Consider the following 20,511-nt stretch of genomic DNA (forward strand, 5'->3'; position numbering starts at 1 on the left):
AATCCGTTCCAGAAGGTCGTTCGTTAACCGAAAAGTTTGTTAACCGAAACCATTGTTTCAATGGGTTTTTGGGTAATTGGTTCCAGCTCACCGAAAATTTCCTAAATTCTACAAAAATGGTAGAAAAGTTCACTTACTTTGAGGTGTGTATGTAGAAGGCTCCTGGATGATGATGATGATGATGGGATTTAGAATGGGGGTGGAGGAGAAGGAAGAAGAGAAGGCATTAGGGTGGAAGAGAAGTCACCCCACGGCGTCATTTCACCCATAAAATTTTAGCTCTCTTGGTGTAATTCAAGATTATTTTCTTTAAATCAACACTGCACTGCATTATATATTGTCAATATGTAAAATATATTTCAAAATGACCAATAATTTGCTTGGAAACACAGAAAAAAAGCGTTTAGTTGAAGAGAGTCTCAAGCAAGATGTTACCTCCAGTGAAAACAGAGAGAGACTAACTCCTGTTTGCTGTGTTAAGAGGCTGGATGCCGCGCATTAAACTAGTCACTTTACCTTCAATTATGTTCAATAATTGTTAAAATGACGAAAAAATTTAATATTAAACTTTTAAAATTATTGAATAGTATAAACTTCTTGATATTTACTAAAATAGTAAGGAATTTAAGCCCTAGAACCGATTAATGTATTGGCGGACTGATACTAAAGCTGGTTGCCCGGTCAGTGCAAGCGAAAACATGTTGAGGTCAGTTCGTAAGAACTTCGTTAACCAAATTTTTTTTCGTCAACCGAATTGAAGATCCTTATGGAAGGCAGTTCGTTAATCGAAATTACGTTAACCGAGGTGTTCGTTAAACGAGGGGTCACTGTACTATGAATTATTGTGCAGTCCTTACCTAATAAATTCATTAAATTACAATATACATCATATTTTGAGTAACTTTCACACCTCTTCCACCTGCAGAGGATCACAAGAGGGTGTACAGTACATATTCATTTACATCCACATTTCTTTTTGTTTCACCTCATAATTTATGAATCATAAGTCTCAACACCTTTTTTTCATAACCTTCTGAACAGAGTAACTATTTAATACTTCCCCTTTGATCACAACATACCGTAATGTTGTGTTGTAATGGTTGAGTTAACTGCCAATCATGTAAGACAAACGTAGACAGGCTAATGACACATGCTATAGTGTGAACTGCCATAAGGATTACAACAAGTAATAACAACTAAGTCACTGTCAATAAATAACATAAGTCACCACATATTTGTTCTTCACTTCAGTCATAATATAAGAATAAGGACACAGTTACCTACATACTAGTATTTACATCCCAAATTTACCCAGTCTAATATTTATCCAAAAACATTATCTAAAGTTTTATCTTCAACAAAACCAGTTGGCCACAGACTTACATATATAAGAGCGTTGACCACAAAGAAGTCTATTTCAGAGACTGACGTGACTTCCTTGACCTTGAGCTTGCTGCGCAGGGAGGAGGACGCCATGATGATGCAGTAACGCTGCTCAAACTCCTTGGCCGTGTCAGGCAGGTCCGGACACTGCCGAGACTCACTCGAGGCAAACTTGACTACGAGTCGGATCATGAGTCGACGGAACATCTTGGCATAGACATTTTCAATATTCTTCTTATTACGTGGAAGTCTTGGACCCTTCAATACAGAGATAATTATGAAAAGTATTTAATATCAGAGTATCTTGTGATCCGAAAATATGGAAATATAATATGTATACAGATAAAGGCATCCCTCAAGTTACAATAGATCAAATTACATATAGTTGTCAGGAATGGAATCTTTATGTAAATATAGGGATACCTGTATACAACAACATACCCATCATGTGATAATTGTATTAAATGAAACAAAATGAGTATTGAATGTAAAGATAAATGAATATAAATACCATGATCCCGAACTACAGAAAAAGCTCTAGGGTTCCATTCAATATCATTCACAAACAACCTGATAGTTCTCCCTCAAATTAAACTTTTATGACAACAATAAGGATGTGTTTCTTGACCATAGAAATTCTTGCATACTATACTTCTTTGGTTGTCCTATAATGACATAAGAGCCTCATAACTTGGACAACCAATACAAGTATTCTGTCCTGCACAACTCCCAAAGACCATGGATGATGCACAAAAAATACTGAGGAGAATAACAACATTCTAAAAGTGGTACAGAAAACAGAAAGGCAGAAACAAAGATTGGGAAACAGACAGTCAAGAGTACAGATGTAAATAGGAGTACATAAACTGACAGATATACTTGATCATACACATATAATGAGACAGAGAGATATACTGTACCCATACATACACATATATAGAGAAAGATAGACAGACAGACGGAGACAAATACACTCATATATAGACACCTTTTGTTTTTGTTATTTCCTGTTACTTTGTACCCTCATCTTGAACTGTTCTCCCTATTATAATTCCCCCCCACCCCCCATTTTTGTGGCTTCTTCACCCACTGATTTACTCCACACAACAATGGGAGAGGAGGAAATAGATAAATAGAAAGATAGAATTAGAAATGCCAAATCAAAAGCTGATAAAGACACTACAGTAATGACAAGGACCAGAAACTTAAAACTACCAACCTTGAATTCTGCCACAATCTTAGCATCCTGCCTGACCTCCTCCAGGAAGATAGCAACGTTGTCTTCTGTGGTCGGGTTCTTCATGATATAGTTAATTCGTCTCTGGCAGGCGCGGGAGGTCTTGTTGCGGGCCTCGGGGAAGCGCTCGTGCAACAGGTCCCTCACCAGACTAAAGGTGATCATCTGACTACGAATGTTAGGGAAGAGGAAGCAGGAGGCAACTTTACACAGAAGCAAGAAGGAGTCCTCTGCTGATGACCAATCCACACGCCTGCAGGGAAAATAACAGTCATAATATGATAAGAGTACTGTACAGCCAACACCATAAACACACCCACAGAGATGCACAACACTGTCGAAGTGATCCAAAAGTTAGTAGGCTTCTGGAATCTGAAATCTGAAATCTAGCCACATACACAACTTCCTGTTTAGGTTTGGAGTCTGTCAGTGTAAAACAAACTTATAATACATAAAACACATACACACACACATCCTTCCATCATAAAACTCCAAACCATACACTCTTCCTCTTCCCCTTTTCTCAATATAACAGTACCACCCAAGCAAACTCTCATCCACTCACTATCCACTTCTCCATCTCTTCCTTATTTCTGTATATTTTAGTCTCCTTAAATAATGCAACTTATATATAGCTATCAGAGTAAGTAGTAACTAAGGGGTTGCTTGTTAATGTTTTCTTACAGTTTGTTCATCCTCCTGAGAGCAGCACGGTCTTCTTCGTCGTAGTAAGGCTTCTTGGGGGATTTCTTGCGCATTTTCAACTCCCGCTGGTAACTTGTAGGACGATTGCGCTTCTGTCCTGACGTTCGAGTGGGTCTGTGGATGGCGGATTTCTTTTACAAATGCATTAAGCTGTTATGCAAATTAATTATTGGACAAATTTCATCATCAATCTAAAGTACAATATGACTGAAACACTGTGTGAAATTACCTAACATTAACTATCTTTACCTCTCTCTTTCAATAGCTACAACAAGCTGTTTCTCACCATTTAATATGGTGGGTGAAATTATTTTCAGTGGTTTTGAGATTTTTTTAAATTCGAAAACTGTGACAGAATATACTGTACTGATGATATATAAGGGTAAATTGCTTAAATCTAATCAGTCAAGGAGGAACATTACTGTGAAATTTATGACAAAATTTTAGCTTACTATTCCTCTGCAGAACAAGATTAATAACAGATTTCAATTGGAAAATTGTCTCAGAAAAGTAAAGAGAAAATTACTGCATAAACTTGGATAAATTTAGTTACACTTACACAAATTCTTTTTCACTTTAGATGAGTTATAACTTATAACACTACAAGTGTCTTACTCCTACCACTGTATGACGAAAACTCACTTGGTTGGAGGGGTGTCGGAGTCAGATGACTGAGAACCACCTCGTTTACGCTTCCTTCCCTGGGATGGTTGGGTAACTAGAGCCACGGGAATCTCTAAAGCTTTGCCATCTGTTCCCATTCTTGGCTGAAAAAGTTATAATGTAAACCTAACTATTTGTCTGTGTGTTAAACTATCCTTCTTCTGTTGCTAAGGATAATTCTCAGACCACATACACTCTCACTACGTACGTGGTCCTTGACTTGTGCACTCCTACCCTACCCAGGTCCGCCACCCCTAGCTCTCCCCCCATCAATACCTCCCTCACCCTCTTGTGACCCGCCGTGTAGAAACGCCCGAGCTCACGGGTATGGTAGTAGGAGGGATGGATGATTACTTTAGACCATGATTGTATTTACGCAACATTCAAAAGCATGAAATAAACAACGAATTAAAACTACTGTATCCTGAAAATGGGAAGAAAAAAAAATCAAGTACAAGTATTACTATGACATAAGACAGTTAATATCTACTCATTAATAAAAAAAATACCAATCAAAACAAACCTTGTAGACCGACAGCTTAACATTACGGAGTCCTGCTAGACGATGTTTTGGGGACAAGGTGCCTGAGGAAGGATTTGTAGTATTCATGAGGTACTGAGTGTAAGACATGGTCCCCTCATATGTGGCTCTCTCCCCTCCATCAGTGCTGGGCGGGAGGAGGGCTGATGGCCGAGCAGCAGCCGCATGACCAGAAGTAGATGACCAGTTTCGCTTCAGGTGAGCAAACATCGCTGAGTCCAGACCCCCAGCACCTCGCCCGTCACCTGGGATACTGCCGATGTCTCTAATAATAAAATAACAGAGAGAATTACTTACTGTCATATTAACAATTCAAGAACACCACTGAATGTAACTATATAAATGATCACAAAACAAAGACAGAAAAAAACATATAAAGTTACAAACAGAAGACTGATAAAAAAATGATACTTGAGTACATAGATAAACAATACTAACATATACAATACAAAAGTAAAATAAGAATTCTACTCATTTTAGGAAAGGTAAAGGGCAACTCCTCACCTCGCCGGGGCCTCGTAAGTGTTGCGTGGTTTGAGGGACTCGATGATCTGAGGTTTACGGTCAAGGATCTGGATGGTAATTTTCTTTCCCTGCATACAATTATGGCCACCGAGGGGAGTGTGCATGGAGATGGTCCACATGTCATACCTATCATAAAAAGGTTATTTCTTCTATCAAATAATCCATGTTAAATATATTATCAGTAAGATCTGTTACTGGACGTATAATGAATCAAGTCATATCCAGAGTTAGTGACAATATGGTAAGGTCTTCCATCTTTCAGCCATATACTGTACACCATCGTTATCACATAATATAAACTGAATCTATCAAGTTAGGTTTATCTGATATGTTCAACCCAATGGAATTTGTCAGTTTATTATACAAATGTCTTACCTACTACAGTACATAATAATAATAATAATAATAATAATAATAATAATAATAATAATAATAACAGTAATTCCAACAGAACTTCTCATCTGGAAGGAGAAACTGAACACTTAATATACATTCTCTGAGTTTAAACACACAAATTTAAAGCAATACTACAACTTACCAATACTGAAGAACATCCTGAAGGTAAGTGAAATAATATTCCTTGCGTACATATTCTTTGTCAGCAGAGATCTGGTGGTATCCAGGGGAGGAAGTGGTGGTGTCGATCAGACTAGCTTTTCGATTAACATAAATGAACACCTGGTCTTTCTCTTTCATGATTTGGTGGCCGTACTGCAGTAAACCTGAAGTGTTGATATATTTAATTATCTCATTACAATAGAACGATCCCATTAAAGACAGATCAATCAACTTGCCAAATACAATGCCAAAGGTATAATATTCTGCTACAATACTGATGTAAATTTATAATCTTCACCAATGACTCTTCAGGTCTGTAATTTATCATGGAAGATTAGTATCGAGACTAATGTGAACTGAGTTGGGTATGCCTATAGTAAAACTCATTCTCATGACCCTGACATACAAGCCCTAGTAACTTATCAACAGCAAGCACACACTGGCAACCTGGCAAAATAGAACCACATGAAGATTCACCCCCAACATAGTTCAACTTAAGATTCACCACACTAATGCTAACCTAACCAAATTCAATCTACTCTAAGATAACCAAATCTAACATAATGTAAACAAATCTAGTTTAGAATAACCTAACCTAATATATCTAAACCAAATTAATGTAACCAAACATATTAAACCTCTCAGGTAGCATTAAGTAAAATAACCAAGGGGGGCTAATCTTCATGTGATTTTGCTGTCAATAAATTTTTTTCTGAATTCTCACCCACATAACAGAGGCGGTTGATGAGGTCGATGACATAAGTGACATAACGACGTCCCTGAAGAAGTGACTGCCTCAAGTGTGGAGGGAGGTACTTCACCAGTAGGTTCCTCTTCAATGGGTGACTGAGGTACTCTTCAATCTCTCCCGAGGTGTATGAGACGCTGACTAAACGGACAAAAATGCAGAGTGGCAGGCGAAGAAGAACATCACAAACAAAAGCCCAGCCTTTCTCAGTGTTCATGTGGTTTGGTAGAGGTGGAATGAACATCCTGGAAATTAAAATGAACATCGTAGAAACTAAGGCTCCATCACCTCAAAGGACAACCATTTTAAAGTTCAATTTGCTGTACTGTTAATAACAACACACAAAATAGCCAAACTATTTATATCATGAACAAGAGTGAATGTACAATGAAAGACAAAAGTCGTGTCGTGAAATTTGGTGAAAACATATGCCGAAGGGCTAAACTTTTGGTGCGCTCTGTAACAAAAGAGAAAGAAAACAACAAACTCACTTCCAGGATAACTCGGCAAAATAGATGGTTGGGTAGCTGGTCAGATCCTCATTCTGGAGTTGTACCTCGGGGGAAGACGCAGCGATGGTGGTCCACGCCTCCTCTTGCTCTATGTCCTCCTGGCCCCCATAGCCATACACCAGGTAGTAGAGCAACTTGTGCAGCTCACACATGCGTACAAACTTTGGTCCTAAGCTTCCCTTGACTCCAGCTACCTATAAATGTACGAGCAGATATGATTTCTTTCAAGTTTCCGATGCTACAGTCTGTAACGGTATATAATTACAGAATAGTATTTATCTTCACCCAATAAACACTTCTGTATTTTTGTCAACCACTAAGCATTATATATCTTTAACTAATAAACATTATATATCTTTAACTAATAAACATTATATATTTTCAACCAGTAAACAGTTAGCCAAAATACAGGTGAGACATGACACTCCTGAACACAAGATTTTCACACTTATCCGCAAAAAACTTGGAACTTCCTCTACCCCTTCATGTCAACCTTCGACATCTAACACCTACCGGGTATTCCATCACTGTTATACTAACATTGGGCTTTGGTTGTAACTGTTAAAATGCTAAAAATTTCCCTTTATATTCACATTTGCTTTCAAACTTACCTGTCCTGTTTACTTTCTAACACACACACACACACACTAAGTCACAACACAAGATAAATGATGTGAGAAATTTGAGCATGGCCTTACTGACCTTCTTCACCACAGTACCAGTAGACACCACATGACTAGATGGAGATGGGTTCTTGGACGAGGAAATCTGGTGCATACGCTTTAACTCCTGCATACTCTCCCCAACGGAGCTCTTGTTCATCGGTCCGTCAGTGTCCTCTTCTGTTTCCCGATCTTTGGCCGATCTTGAACTTTTATCCTCACTCTTGATCTTGCGAGCTTCTTGCTTACCCTCAGCAGATCCCCTTTCACCCTCCCGCTTAGGTTCGCTCCCTACAGCCAAGAGTTTGAGCTTTTGTTGTTCGATAGCAGACTTGAGGTGTGGGCTCTCTGTAACACAACATCATTTTTACTCCACACATCACAGCTAATTTACTTGAACTGGAATATCACAATGTTATATTAAGGAACCATAAGTGGTACAAAGTGAGCTGAGTCTGAATAACTCACTTGGCATGAAACTATCTGTTTTGTCTTTTTTCCCTTTTAAGGTTTCTATTGTACTTGAAGAACCATCAGCTTGTCTACAAATTAAAAATGAACAAACAGATGGCTATTGCAAAGAGAAAATCTCTGGCAATGTCATAACACTTTATTAACTCTCTGTGATCTGCAGTATAATGAAACATGAACTATAAACAATAAAAGAGCAAAACAGATCACCAAACAGAGAGAGGAGAGACACACACACTTGCACCTTCTGCTAGTGACTTACCAAAAGTGATGCTTGGGTGAACAACAAACCTCACAGACTTTTCCAAAGTAGCACACTTAAGTTTAACAATTATGTTTTTAAGGAAGCCTCCCTTTGACAGCTTGTCCAGTAACCGGTTAAGACTCTTCTTATCCATCTTTACAGCATAACCTTCTTCTGATTCAGCCTAAGAAAAGATAAAGACAATACAGAATAATATTTGCCTGTTAAAAAAAGATTGTACTATATAATGTAGGTCTTATGTGTAAAAATATGGAGCACAAAGAAAGTGGAACATCCATTGATACTGGCTGCCATCCCTACCAAATGACCACAACAACAAACCCGGGGATCACTTCAAGAGCTTTAAACATATGGGCCGTCACCCACCCCCCCTGACATCCAACCCACAACACTTGACAGTCTTACACCACCCTAAACTTCCCATCCACCACACTTCAAAGTTCACCAAATCTGTAAAGTTCATACATTTATATAAATTCTGGAGATTTACATACAATAACAATTATCAGTACCGTACAAGTTGATAATTTGTGACGCGAACAATGCCAAACTCACCTGAACGATCATTTTCTGCAGCTTGAAGGCATCATCGATCACCTTGATGGACCTGACCGCCTCGATGATCATGTTCGCTCGCTTCATCATGCGGGTAGTCACGTGAGGGGAGTTACGCTTCTGATTGCTGTATGTCAGGCGGATTTCCTCCAGCATAGTCAAGAACCTGAAGAGAACACCAAACCAGGTTATAGTTACAAGTAAATGCAATGATTTACATTACGTGAATAAAAACAGTTGAAAGATCAGTTAAGCCTCGATGAGATATGGTGTTGTGATGCTGCATCTAATCAAAATGAAGAAAAAACAAAAGAAACAAAACAATGTTCCCTGATAAAACAAAAACAAAGGAACAATCCCTAGAAAAAAGTAGCATTCCCTGCATTCTCAAAGACTTAAATTTTCTAAGTTCACATATCAGAACAGTGATCTTAAGTGGCTGTTATACAATAAAATACTTAAATAATGTCTAAATTGGTCCTACAATCACACTGGTACTGTACCCTAATAAGATTAATTTTCTTAACTTCAATTAGGTGACAAAATTAACATACAGATTCTATAAACTACTAAGATAACGTCCTGACACATTTTATAAGTAATATCCTTCTGTTGGTGTTAGGTATCAAACTATAATGACAAGTGGAAATAACAGTAATGGTTCAAGGTATCATTCAGTAAGAACATGAGACATTCAGGAAATATAACTAAGTCTTCAAGCATTGTGAACCAGGAGTTAAGAGAAAAAATAGCCACTCCTTATACTGTATACATCTTCGGATACACATTATACAGTATTTAATGATTTGGGAGAAATTCAGAAAAATCTAATGATACGTGTATATAATTTAAGCAAGAAACATGTACAGTATAACACGATGAGAAGTCTAGACTGATTTGAACTGAATTTGTATGAAAATCTTTGTTTATACGATAGCTATAAAATTTTAATCCAACCTAATCCATCCCTAAACACACATACACTAACATTACAACTCTAAGCACTGTAGTTTGTTCCGTATGTTTAGTGATACAAAGCCTAGCCTCTTCAAATCCCCTTATGGTCACTCTCTCTCTCTCTCTATACTGTATTTGGCAAAAACCCTAACATTCTCTGTCTTACCCTTTGTTATTGGAATCATTCCCTGAAGTGTTTTTCTTGCTGTCACTTTGTTGAGGATCCCACACAGACACCGAGGGAGTCGAGTCCTTGCTGGTACTGGCTACTGGCTCTTTATCGTTGCGCTTCTCTGACGTCAGCATCTCCAGATCCACCTCCACACCTTCCAGATAATTGGACTCCAAAACTCGTGACACTTCACCCTGGAACAGATGATCAATACATCTAAGAAAATCAAATTAAAAATTAAACTTACTACAGTACAGCTATTTGTGTATCACTATAACAAATATCTGGAATCCATAATGTGCATATATTATTCCCAAGTTACTTCATAATAAACAAACAAAATACAATCTTGTTACAGTACTATGATTAATTCTTACACTGATAAACAATCATCTTGAACATCCCTATTACATACTACTGTATTTTCACTGAGCTCTGAGAAACATAACACCAAATACTACAAACTTTGGTAAATATTGCTAACTTCCAGCTGTATTAGATGTACTGTACAGTATATCTGCTTATGTCCAAGTGTGGGAAATGGCCAATACCAGATGATTTAATTCAGCTCAGCGAGGAGCCTGGACATAAGGGGTTAAGCTACTTATTACTAATCAAGGAAGTCATGTACACCACCTGCTACTGAACCACACCTACTGTATATCCTGCAGCTTTGTGAAAGGCATAAAAAACTAAATTGAATGAATCATATGAAGATTAATCACCCCAGCTAATTTCACCTGATGAGTACACACCCTAATGAGAAAATAACCCCCAAATAACCTAACTTAACCTAATCTAACCCAACATAACCTAACTCCCTCAGGTAATATTAGGGTGTTTGATCATCAGGTAAGATAAGCTGGGAGGACAATCTTCATGTGATCCTAACCCACCTTCCTTAAGCTCTTTAGAAACATAAGAGATTATCAAGTAGGACTTCCAAGTCTTTTACCTCTTTAGACGTTGAGGGTTTGTTTATCTCCGCCTGATCCTGCTTCATCATGGCCATCATCTTCTGCCGCTCTTTCCGGAACTCCTGAGTCAGGTGGCCCGTCCTGGCATACTTGTGAGAGACGTATCTGGACACTCGCTGCCTCCACACGTCCTTCATGAGGGAATGGACTGTGTTGCGGCGCTGAAGGTTCCGACAGATCGTACGAGAGTCGAGTTTAGTCTGTCCCAGTAACCGTGCCATGTCAGACTGAGAGACTCCATCTGGACCCGCCTGCTCCACGGCCTCGTATGCCTGCTGTAACAGACCCACACCCCACACCACCTGTAAATGGAAAGTAAACACATTAAGTACAATACTCTATCACAAAATTCATTATTCTATTACAAAATTATATAAATTCCTACTCCACTGTATCTTGTATTTGGTCTACACAAAGGCAACTTTATAACCACTATTGCCATATCTAACAACACTAAAAGCAAACAATACAAACACTTTTGAATCTTTGCACCAAAAATGTAAACATATTCTTTATACTGTATAACCATAAAATATAAGACATGAACGGAATTGGCCTTTCCTAATTATACTGTTTCTGGGAACTATGTCAGGATTATACCAATTATAGGGGTGTTTGCACGTCGCAAGAGTTTATATATAAAAAAAAACTTTACATACACAATACCACATTAAGTACATTAGAACCACAACACAACATTGTTATTACATGTCATATAAAATGTATCTCTACTTCATACTGCATGGAAAAATCCCTTCATGACACAGTTAGATTTGCACAGTCATTCAGCATTACACAGGTAGTGGGACATCTGCCAGCCATCATGAATGTTCCCGTCATATTAGACAGACCAGGGAGACAGTAGAGTCCTATCAACCAGTCACACAACCAATGCACAAGACCTCACACACAACAATGAGCATCCTTACACGGTGTTGATCCAGAATACCCGGGTAGGAGTCGTCATCCTCCTCCTCATCAGCCACCTCATCCACTTTGCACACCTCCAAAGGATCGATCATGGGATTGAGAAGTTCCATGATGCGTACGAATTTCTCCGCATCCTTCCCCTTACAGCGCCACTGGGACGGAGGAGCGTCAGGGTACATTTTGCGGTAAGGGGCGGTGATATTCTTGATGTACCTATTGACATCTTTATCATGAGTAAACTTAAACTTACCCAAAATCAAGTGGTAATGTGTACTGTACTTTAATTATTAACAAAACTAAAATAACTTGAAATATTGCAACTGTAACAAATACAAAGAAAACACTATGAAACAGAATGACAGATGGAAACACGACATAAAACAGACTAACAGATTCACTCCCACTCACTCCTGCGACAATATAAAAGAAGTGATATACAGTATATGAAATAAGAAAATACTGGAAGAGACAAAACCCCAGTCAATTGAGAACTATGAGAAGAATGAATTTGGGGTAAAGTGTTTATAAGGGTTAAAAGTATGAGGGCAAGCGTTGAACAAAGTAACCATGAACAGAGATGAAATAGCAGAAGAGAGTGAGTGAGATGCATTGTGCAGTAAATTACATAACATTTCCACAAAGCTATAATAATTTACATGAATTTGTTTTGTATTAAGTCCCCCCCTAGCAATAACTTAGGACATTATCCCAGTTTTCTGTCCTATGATGTAGACAACCTCCCTCCTGGTCTCACCACTATTACTCCATCCCAACAAGAAGAATATACAGTATAACTTATCCTTGGTGTAAGTAATTATCTCCCTCCACAGCCAAAATCCTACTAATCCTCCCCTTCCGCCTATAATAAATCCTACTAATCCTCCTCTTCCGCCTATCATAAATCCTACAATGCCTGTTCCAATCTCTAACATACCTTTGAAATTCTGTGCTCTTAAATAACTTTCTGCAAGATGTTTCTGGCATCCCCATCTCCTCTTTAACCATAGTGTAAGGGGCACAGTTGTTAGGTTTACTCTTGAGGATCTCCACCGCTCGCTGTATCATCATGATGAACTTTGACCGACGCTCCACATAGAACCTGTTAATACCAAACAAGATTCTATAGATATTGTGCCAGTTTAAGTTTACAAAATACTGGGATAATAAGGGATGATTAGTATAAGTTTCAATATTTATCTCTAGAGTGTCAATGTACCTTCACAAACTTCTAACCTGGTGAGATGTAGAAGAGAACCATTGTGAGTTTGTCCCTTGGTGCCCTTCTGCTGGTGAGGCTGTTTGGTGATCAGGTTCAGCTTGAGCAGTCGCTTACGGTGGTAGAACATTGACTTGGGATTTTCACCCATGGAGGCCAAGCTTACCTGAATACATGACAGTATTAGTTGTGTGACCTACTGACAAACACTGGCTAAATTTACTGCCATCACTGATCCAAAACTTCAAAACTCTTTGTAACACACACTAACAATGTTATCAATTTTCTTTTTCTTATAATATCATAAATTCCAATCGACTTACAAGTGAGAGTGAATGTTAAGAGAATGTGTGTTATCCTTGATCCAGGCTACCAGCACCAGTGGCTAGAGAAGACTTACACTGGTGAGAATAATAAAATGTATCTACAATCAGACTCTGCTGAACTAGAGTAAACTAACCTTGCCCTGAGTGATCTCTCCCATCCTCCGTGAGCGTCCAATGCGCTCCACGATGATGTACTGAGTGAGCGTTAAGTCATAGAACTTATCAATACAGGTAGATATGTACAGCGCCTTGTTACGAAGCATCTGACTTGCCACCAACACCAGCCTTTGACCATACCTGTAACATGAATATTACAAATACATTAACACATGCCCAAGAATAATGATGGGTCAACACAAATCACAAATAAACACTTCAGGCAGTAGAGGAACTTCCCTATACAGATTTATAGCCCACAAAGATTCAGTACATATAATCATGGTTCCAAGGATTAGTTATCATTCTTGAGGAGGAATAACAAAAATTAAATAAATATACAGACACTAAAATGATTGTACCAGACATTGTACACACAGATAAGGACAATACCCAATCATAACAACAGCAGGTGAGAAGTAAAACAGAGGATGTATGTCAAAAGTACTGTACTTCTTGTCTCAATCTGATCCACAAAATATTCAGTTACATCACTAAGAGAGAGTTGATCAAGGAAAGACTACCTGAAGACAAGAAGTGTTAGCTGATCCCTGAGCTCTGACAAGGCAGAAGTCAGCAAACACCACAGCTTAATCTTTAGGTGATCTCTTTTTTATAAAATTAAGCTTCAAATTTCATCATGTCTGGTACAAACTAATAAAGGACAAATCCATAAAGCTTTCAAGGGTGGAGAGGAGTGAGAAACCAAAATATAAATCACTCAGGAGAGAATTCTGGGGACACTGTTGAAAATGGTCTTGTTTAAATATACTGTATACATTATATATGCTTGTATCTATGTGTGTATTCAAGAGAGTAAAATAAAGAAGCAAAATTTACTATTGTATACTGTATATATTCTTTACTTCATCAGTTCGTAACACATTTGTTTTAGTTGCATTGTATAATTATTTTTAAACAGTTCCAACTAAGCTTATCTAGAACTGCTCGTAGAGATGCCATCAATAAGGTTAAATGTCTGACTAACAACAATTCTTAGCCTTATTCACTAATAGTTAACCACTTACTCTTTCAGCACCTCCTGAAGCGTCATGGAGGCAGCCTGATGAGTGATGTCCACCCGCTCATTGTAGGTCTTGCAGGAGCCTCGTACCCCCTTCTTCTTATCATCAACAGGGTGGAAGGGGTAAATATCCTTGGGTTCTTTTTCTGGCTCCAGAACTATACCCAGCTCAGGGTCCATATGTTCATACCTGTACACGGAGCATGTGAACATTTAGGTAAATATAATTATAAAGTTTAACATTATTATTATTACAGTAATATTGCTTTTGCATATAATTAATTATACCGGATAGTTTAAGAATAACCTACAGGATATTAAAACAAGTTTTCTTTGTATTAATGCATCTCAACACTACAGTACTTGTTTCTCCCACCTCTCTTACCAACACATTAACTATTGTGTCTGGTATAAGATCTCACTGTCTCTTAACTTACGATCATTCACTCTAGGATGGAGACCAAAGTCCTTTCATTTAAGCCTGGAGTTACACTTTAAACACACAGACACACACAGGTGCTAATAACAGTTTCTGAATACCTTTAGCCCATCACATGATCTCTTCAACTGAATATAATTTACCACAACAGCATAACAGGACTTTCAAATCCTTCAGGAGCCGAGTTATGATCAGGAGGTACTGTACCCGTACTTCTCAAGGTGGAGTGAGAGTCTGGAGGGGCTTAGGATCCTGTATTGGAGCTGGTACAGTACTTGTGATAAGTTAAGCCAAATGAGTTACCAGGTACCAATCCATTCTGTAAGTCTCAGTACAAGTATAGACACTTTACCTATTGAAGATCACAAGCTCATCCCGGGGAGAGGGCAACTGGTATATCGAGATCTCATCGTCATCGGCTGCTATTGACCACAAGAAGGCTTTACTGTTGTCATCAAGGGGCATGTTCGTCTCAAAGTTTGTTCTCTGCTTCAGTCTTACCCACAGTCCTGTAAAACAAAATAACAAAACATTTCAGAATCCCAATTACAGTACAGGTACAGTAATTCTGAAATACAATAAAGTAAAGCTTTAATTTTTTGTTTACTACTATAAATGTTACCAGAATACAGTAGTGTACGATTAACAAAAACAAATATACAGAACCTCCTTCTACACATACTGTACTGTCAATGACTATTTCCACACACACACTCACACAATTAATGAATTCTTCTGCACACTGTCAATATCAGTAAATAACATCACTAATTCTACCAGCAATGATACCAGAGTATATTAAATGAATATAAACCGTTGAAAGTGTTCAATGGAAAAAATTAAATTATTCATAAATCAAACCACTGGTAAATAAAACCAGTTGTAAGTCAAGGTACGATATACACGACACATGTACATTACCACACATCTCGTTTACTTCCTTATGTGGACCCAACAAAGAACTGAACTGTGAAAGCATTACGCTGACACTGCCATAAACAACATATATGAGGAGACAATGAATGTATTAAATTGCCTTTACCAAAACAACAATCAAAGCGTTGACAGCTAAAATTACAGGCACTCACCATCTACAGTTATGCCGTCCAGCCCCTCGAGAGCAATTTCATCCTCCAGGTCTGCGATATAGTTCATGTTTAGGGACACCATCTTTTTGTTACACTGGGTAATGTTTGATTCTGAAAATAAGAGTCCAGAAAATAGAGTAAAATTACAGTAATGTACAGATATATACAGTGACCCCTCGGTTAACGAACTCAATCCGTTCCAGAAGGTCGTTCGTTAACCGAAAAGTTCGTTAACCGAAACCATTGTTTCAATGGGTTTTTGGGTAATTGGTTCCAGCTCACCGAAAATTGCCTAAATTCAACAAAAATGGTAGAAAAGTTCACTTACTTTGAGATGTGTATGTAGAAGGCTCCTGGATGATGATGATGATGATGGGAATTAGAATGGGGGTGGAGGAGAAGGAAGAAGAGAAGGGATTGGGGTGGAAGAGAAGTCACCCCATGGCACCATTTCACCCATAAAATTTTAGTTCTCTTGGTGTATTTCAAGATTATTTTCTTTAAATCAACACTGCACTGCATTATATATTGTCAATATGTATAATATATTTCAAAATGACCAATAATTTGCTTGGAAACACAGAAAAAAAGTGTTTAGTTGAAGAGAGTCTCAAGCAAGATGTTACCTCCAATGAAAACAGAGAGAGACTAACGCCTGTTTGCTGTGTTAAGAGGCTGAATGCTGTGCATTAAACTAGTCACTTTACCTTCAATTATGTTCAATAATTGTTAAAATGACTAAAAAATTGAATATTAAACTTTTAAAATTATTGAATAGTATAAACTTCTTGATATTTACCAAAATAGTAAGGAATTTAAGCCCTAGAACCGATTAATGTATTGGCGGACTGAAACTAAAGCTGGATGCCCGGTCAGTGCAAGCGAAAACATGTTGAGGTCGGTTCGTAAAAAATTCGTTAACCGAATTTTTGTTCGTTAACCGAATTGAAGATGCTTATGGAAGGCAGTTCGTTAACCGAAATTTCGTTAACCGAAATTTCGTTAACCGAGGCGTTCGTTAAACGAGGGGTCACTGTACTGTAATGAAAAATTACAGTACAAAATACATTATAAAGAAAAATTATACCGGTAGTAGAGATATACAAAAAGAAAAATTACAGTAGCTACAGATATATAATGAAAAATTACAGTAGATACAGATATATAATGAAAAATTACAGTAGCTACAGATATATAATGAAAAATTAAAGTACAGATATATCAAACACTTTACATTACAGTACTGGGCCCATATACCCAAAACTCCTCGTAAGTTAATAACTCGGTGATCAAACTCGGTTCAAACTTACAAACTGCTAACACTATTGTAATCCCTCCGTACTCATAACTATTTTGTGATGTCGTTAGGGCATTGTAATTCAAACGTAAGCACTGAGAGTGAGTCTTCCTGCAGGCCAGTCACCTAATCTCAGTTACACTTACAAAACATACAGCAATCACAAGCTAAGGGTATCAGATGGTGGAGAGCACAAGATTCATAAACAGGTTTTTAGCTATGCTGCAAGAAGTGGAAAAGTGGAAGGATGTTTTCTTGGGGAAATTGGACAACAAAACACTGGTAAAATGTAAAATATCGCTTGGGATTTAGTTTAATGTGCAGTGAATTTTGTGGCTCCAGTACCAAGAGATGTTGGTGAAGGTTGGAGAAAGTTCACTGATTTAAGGATATCTGTAGGGTAAAAAAAAACATGCAAAATACTAACAACACCTGATGACTCTCAAATACCAGTTCACAGTATCGGGTACATGTCTAAATTAAACTAACCAGAGAAACCAGAAAGACCTGAGCTAACCTCCTATCCAGGGGGGCTATGGAAACCAAACCTGAAATCAAAGTAATACAACTCAATCAACACTTCCAATGATTGACTGAATAAGAAATAAATGTACAGGGGTGAATATATATCCCCACAAACTTGTACTCTCTTAAGTGAAATTGAAAAGTTTAAATAATTGGAAAACTCTAAATTTTTTATTGAAACGTTGTCAAGTACAGTACATTATTCTTATTTTTTTGTGTTCTACCTCCCCATCATTACCATAATCATTTTACGACCATTTTCTATGCCTGTTTGGATCAGCTACGGTTACCTGATGGCAGCTTTCCATCCTGCTCGGTCTCTTGCAGTCACTCTACTCTTAATTTTAATTCGGTAATGTATGAGAACAACACTATCACCAGAAGGACTTGTTTGACTTCATTAATTTTTTTCAATATTTTCTTATCATTATAATACCCGGCAAGTATTTTAAGAGACGATATTTACTAGAACCTAATAGAACCTGACCAAAACCAACCAAAGAAACCTACCTAACCTAACTTCCAAGCTGGGCATGACCCCTCGACAGAAAGTACTTATTTGATATATGGTACCAATGAAAGTAACTTTGTTGGAGGGTCATGGTGTAAGTTTATGTTTTATTTTTGTGGAAGTGAGAGCACGTTTGAACCGACCGTCTCGGCAGATTTTACGGATCAGTATTTACAGTAAATAGTTAATTTCTTCATGTACAAAGCAGGTAGACATACCATTTTAGTGTCATATAAACAGTTTTTCGCCATAATTTATCCCACAATTTCCCTCATTCTTCATGCCTTGCCTACTACAGGTGATTTATGATCGTAAACTAAAAAATATATAAAATACTTATAACTCAAATAAACAAATTTCGCCTATTTTAAATTACATACCATAACGATAAGAACATGTGGAAAATATGAACTAAATCAAATGACTGGTGGTGGCAGTGTTCTCTAATATTACCGTTCTATCTTACAACCTCTCCCCCATGTCATTCTTGACCTAACCCTGAGTCTTTACCACATTTCACCCAACATTTATTATGTATTCTAGAGGTAAGAAAGTTATTTTCCTATATAGAAACTTTCAGAGTTTCTTCTTTCAATGAGTCACGTCTACCTTTGAGTATAAAGAGGATTACACTGTTAATATTACTAACAATTTATACGAGATGTTCTTGTATGTTATCCTCGGTAAATGTTTCTATGTGTATGCTTGTACTGTATGAATCTTTCCTAAATAAAATTAAAACAAACCTAACACTTGGTATTACTTATTCCCATAGTTTCAGACGTCACAAATCACATAACTTACTGGGCAAAATAACCAACAATAGCTACTTACTCTCTATTAAATGACGTTATTGTTAAACAGCACCGTACTCTTCTCCATCGCCACATAACAAATACAATAAACTTTATGTCATCATCTCATGTCCTCCTTCTCTTTACACCGAGATACATTAATTACGGGTTATGTATCCTTAAGATTCTAATGTTATACGGGTTATGTAGATGTGATCGGTTAAGAATTATTACAAACAAACTTTGGACTCAAATCATCACAAATACATCAGAATAAAGCCTTATATTGTTAATTGTTATTACTTGATAGATAATATAGTTGTTATTAAATAGATAATGCAGATGTTATTTAATATATAATAAACACGTTACTAGCACCATAGGTGTATAAAGTACTGTGATTTGTTATTAAGTTAAAATACAAGTAATCTCAGTAAAATGTATTTGAGTTAAACTATAAGTCAAGCAGGGCTGCAGTCCCCCCAGACACTCACTGCCAGGCGTATGATTCCTTTAGAGAGACAGCTGAATAATACACTACCAACAAATATATCATTTTATATGTTATTTAATTATTTTCAATACGTTGCTAAGTGAATTTTCATTAAAATCAGACCAAAATTTAAGTTACTTTCATAGTTGATGTTTGTTATTAATTGGCGCCGCCGCCGCACTTGAAGCAGCTCAGTCTCGTACAACGTGTGGACGGTGTGGTTAAATAGTGCTTTCTTTAATTACCCTTTGACGATGGAAAATCGAGTGAAGTATTTGCAAAACATCAGTGTTTATCAGAATGACAGACTGTCTGCTTTACCAGTGATATCCATTGAAAATAAAATGATAACAGAAATAAAGGATTTTAATGAAATAGTAATAAACAATTTTGCTACATCGAAGAGCAGACACGCGGACTTTATTTTCAGTTAATACTGGTCCATCACCACCAACACTACTACCATGCCCTGAGAATTCGTGGACATCAACTACAACTCATACCTGAGGTAGGTCACCTACTGTTGTGTGAGGCTTGCAGTCCCTCCATTTTATTTTTCACGAGCCGCCACTGAAGTCAAGTGATATTATACTATAGATTCTATAGTATAATATCACTATAGAAGTCTTCATCAAGGATTATAATAAGGATGGCCCACTCTTATAGGCCGCCCAGTGGCGCCACCAAATTAAACTAAATATTATCAACTAGGCAATGAAGGCGAGAAGACGAAAACCTCGGCGAAAGCACAATTTTCTTTTCTTTTGTACATTTTCTTTAT

At 37.4% G+C, this 20,511-nt stretch overlaps 1 protein-coding gene across 4 annotated transcripts in view; it reads right to left on the reverse strand.

Annotated features, from left to right (window-relative positions):
* The window catches only part of LOC121853406 (general transcription factor 3C polypeptide 1-like), a 33,833-nt gene extending 14,449 nt beyond the window's left edge, over positions 1 to 19,384 (reverse strand). For all 4 annotated transcript variants that reach the window (XM_042347493.1, XM_042347492.1, XM_042347491.1 and 1 more), the window contains exons 1-22: positions 19,278 to 19,384; positions 16,111 to 16,221; positions 15,375 to 15,531; positions 14,588 to 14,773; positions 13,538 to 13,700; positions 13,095 to 13,243; positions 12,796 to 12,960; positions 11,861 to 12,074; positions 10,910 to 11,233; positions 9,949 to 10,148; positions 8,826 to 8,991; positions 8,268 to 8,433; positions 7,575 to 7,882; positions 6,852 to 7,066; positions 6,337 to 6,605; positions 5,593 to 5,776; positions 5,034 to 5,180; positions 4,512 to 4,794; positions 3,968 to 4,092; positions 3,305 to 3,439; positions 2,603 to 2,873; positions 1,384 to 1,641 (exon numbers count right to left, since the gene is read on the reverse strand). In XM_042347493.1, the coding sequence (XP_042203427.1) occupies positions 1,384 to 1,641; positions 2,603 to 2,873; positions 3,305 to 3,439; positions 3,968 to 4,092; positions 4,512 to 4,794; positions 5,034 to 5,180; positions 5,593 to 5,776; positions 6,337 to 6,605; positions 6,852 to 7,066; positions 7,575 to 7,882; positions 8,268 to 8,433; positions 8,826 to 8,991; positions 9,949 to 10,148; positions 10,910 to 11,233; positions 11,861 to 12,074; positions 12,796 to 12,960; positions 13,095 to 13,243; positions 13,538 to 13,700; positions 14,588 to 14,773; positions 15,375 to 15,531; positions 16,111 to 16,192 (4,167 nt within the window). In that variant the 5' untranslated portion in view covers positions 16,193 to 16,221; positions 19,278 to 19,384. The remainder of the gene's footprint in view (positions 1 to 1,383; positions 1,642 to 2,602; positions 2,874 to 3,304; positions 3,440 to 3,967; positions 4,093 to 4,511; positions 4,795 to 5,033; positions 5,181 to 5,592; positions 5,777 to 6,336; positions 6,606 to 6,851; positions 7,067 to 7,574; positions 7,883 to 8,267; positions 8,434 to 8,825; positions 8,992 to 9,948; positions 10,149 to 10,909; positions 11,234 to 11,860; positions 12,075 to 12,795; positions 12,961 to 13,094; positions 13,244 to 13,537; positions 13,701 to 14,587; positions 14,774 to 15,374; positions 15,532 to 16,110; positions 16,222 to 19,277) is intronic.
* Positions 19,385 to 20,511: the final 1,127 nt, after the last annotated feature.

This window comes from Homarus americanus, unplaced genomic scaffold (assembly GCF_018991925.1).
Source record: "Homarus americanus isolate GMGI-L3 unplaced genomic scaffold, GMGI_Hamer_2.0 scaffold4896, whole genome shotgun sequence".
Classification (NCBI taxonomy): domain Eukaryota; kingdom Metazoa; phylum Arthropoda; class Malacostraca; order Decapoda; family Nephropidae; genus Homarus; species Homarus americanus.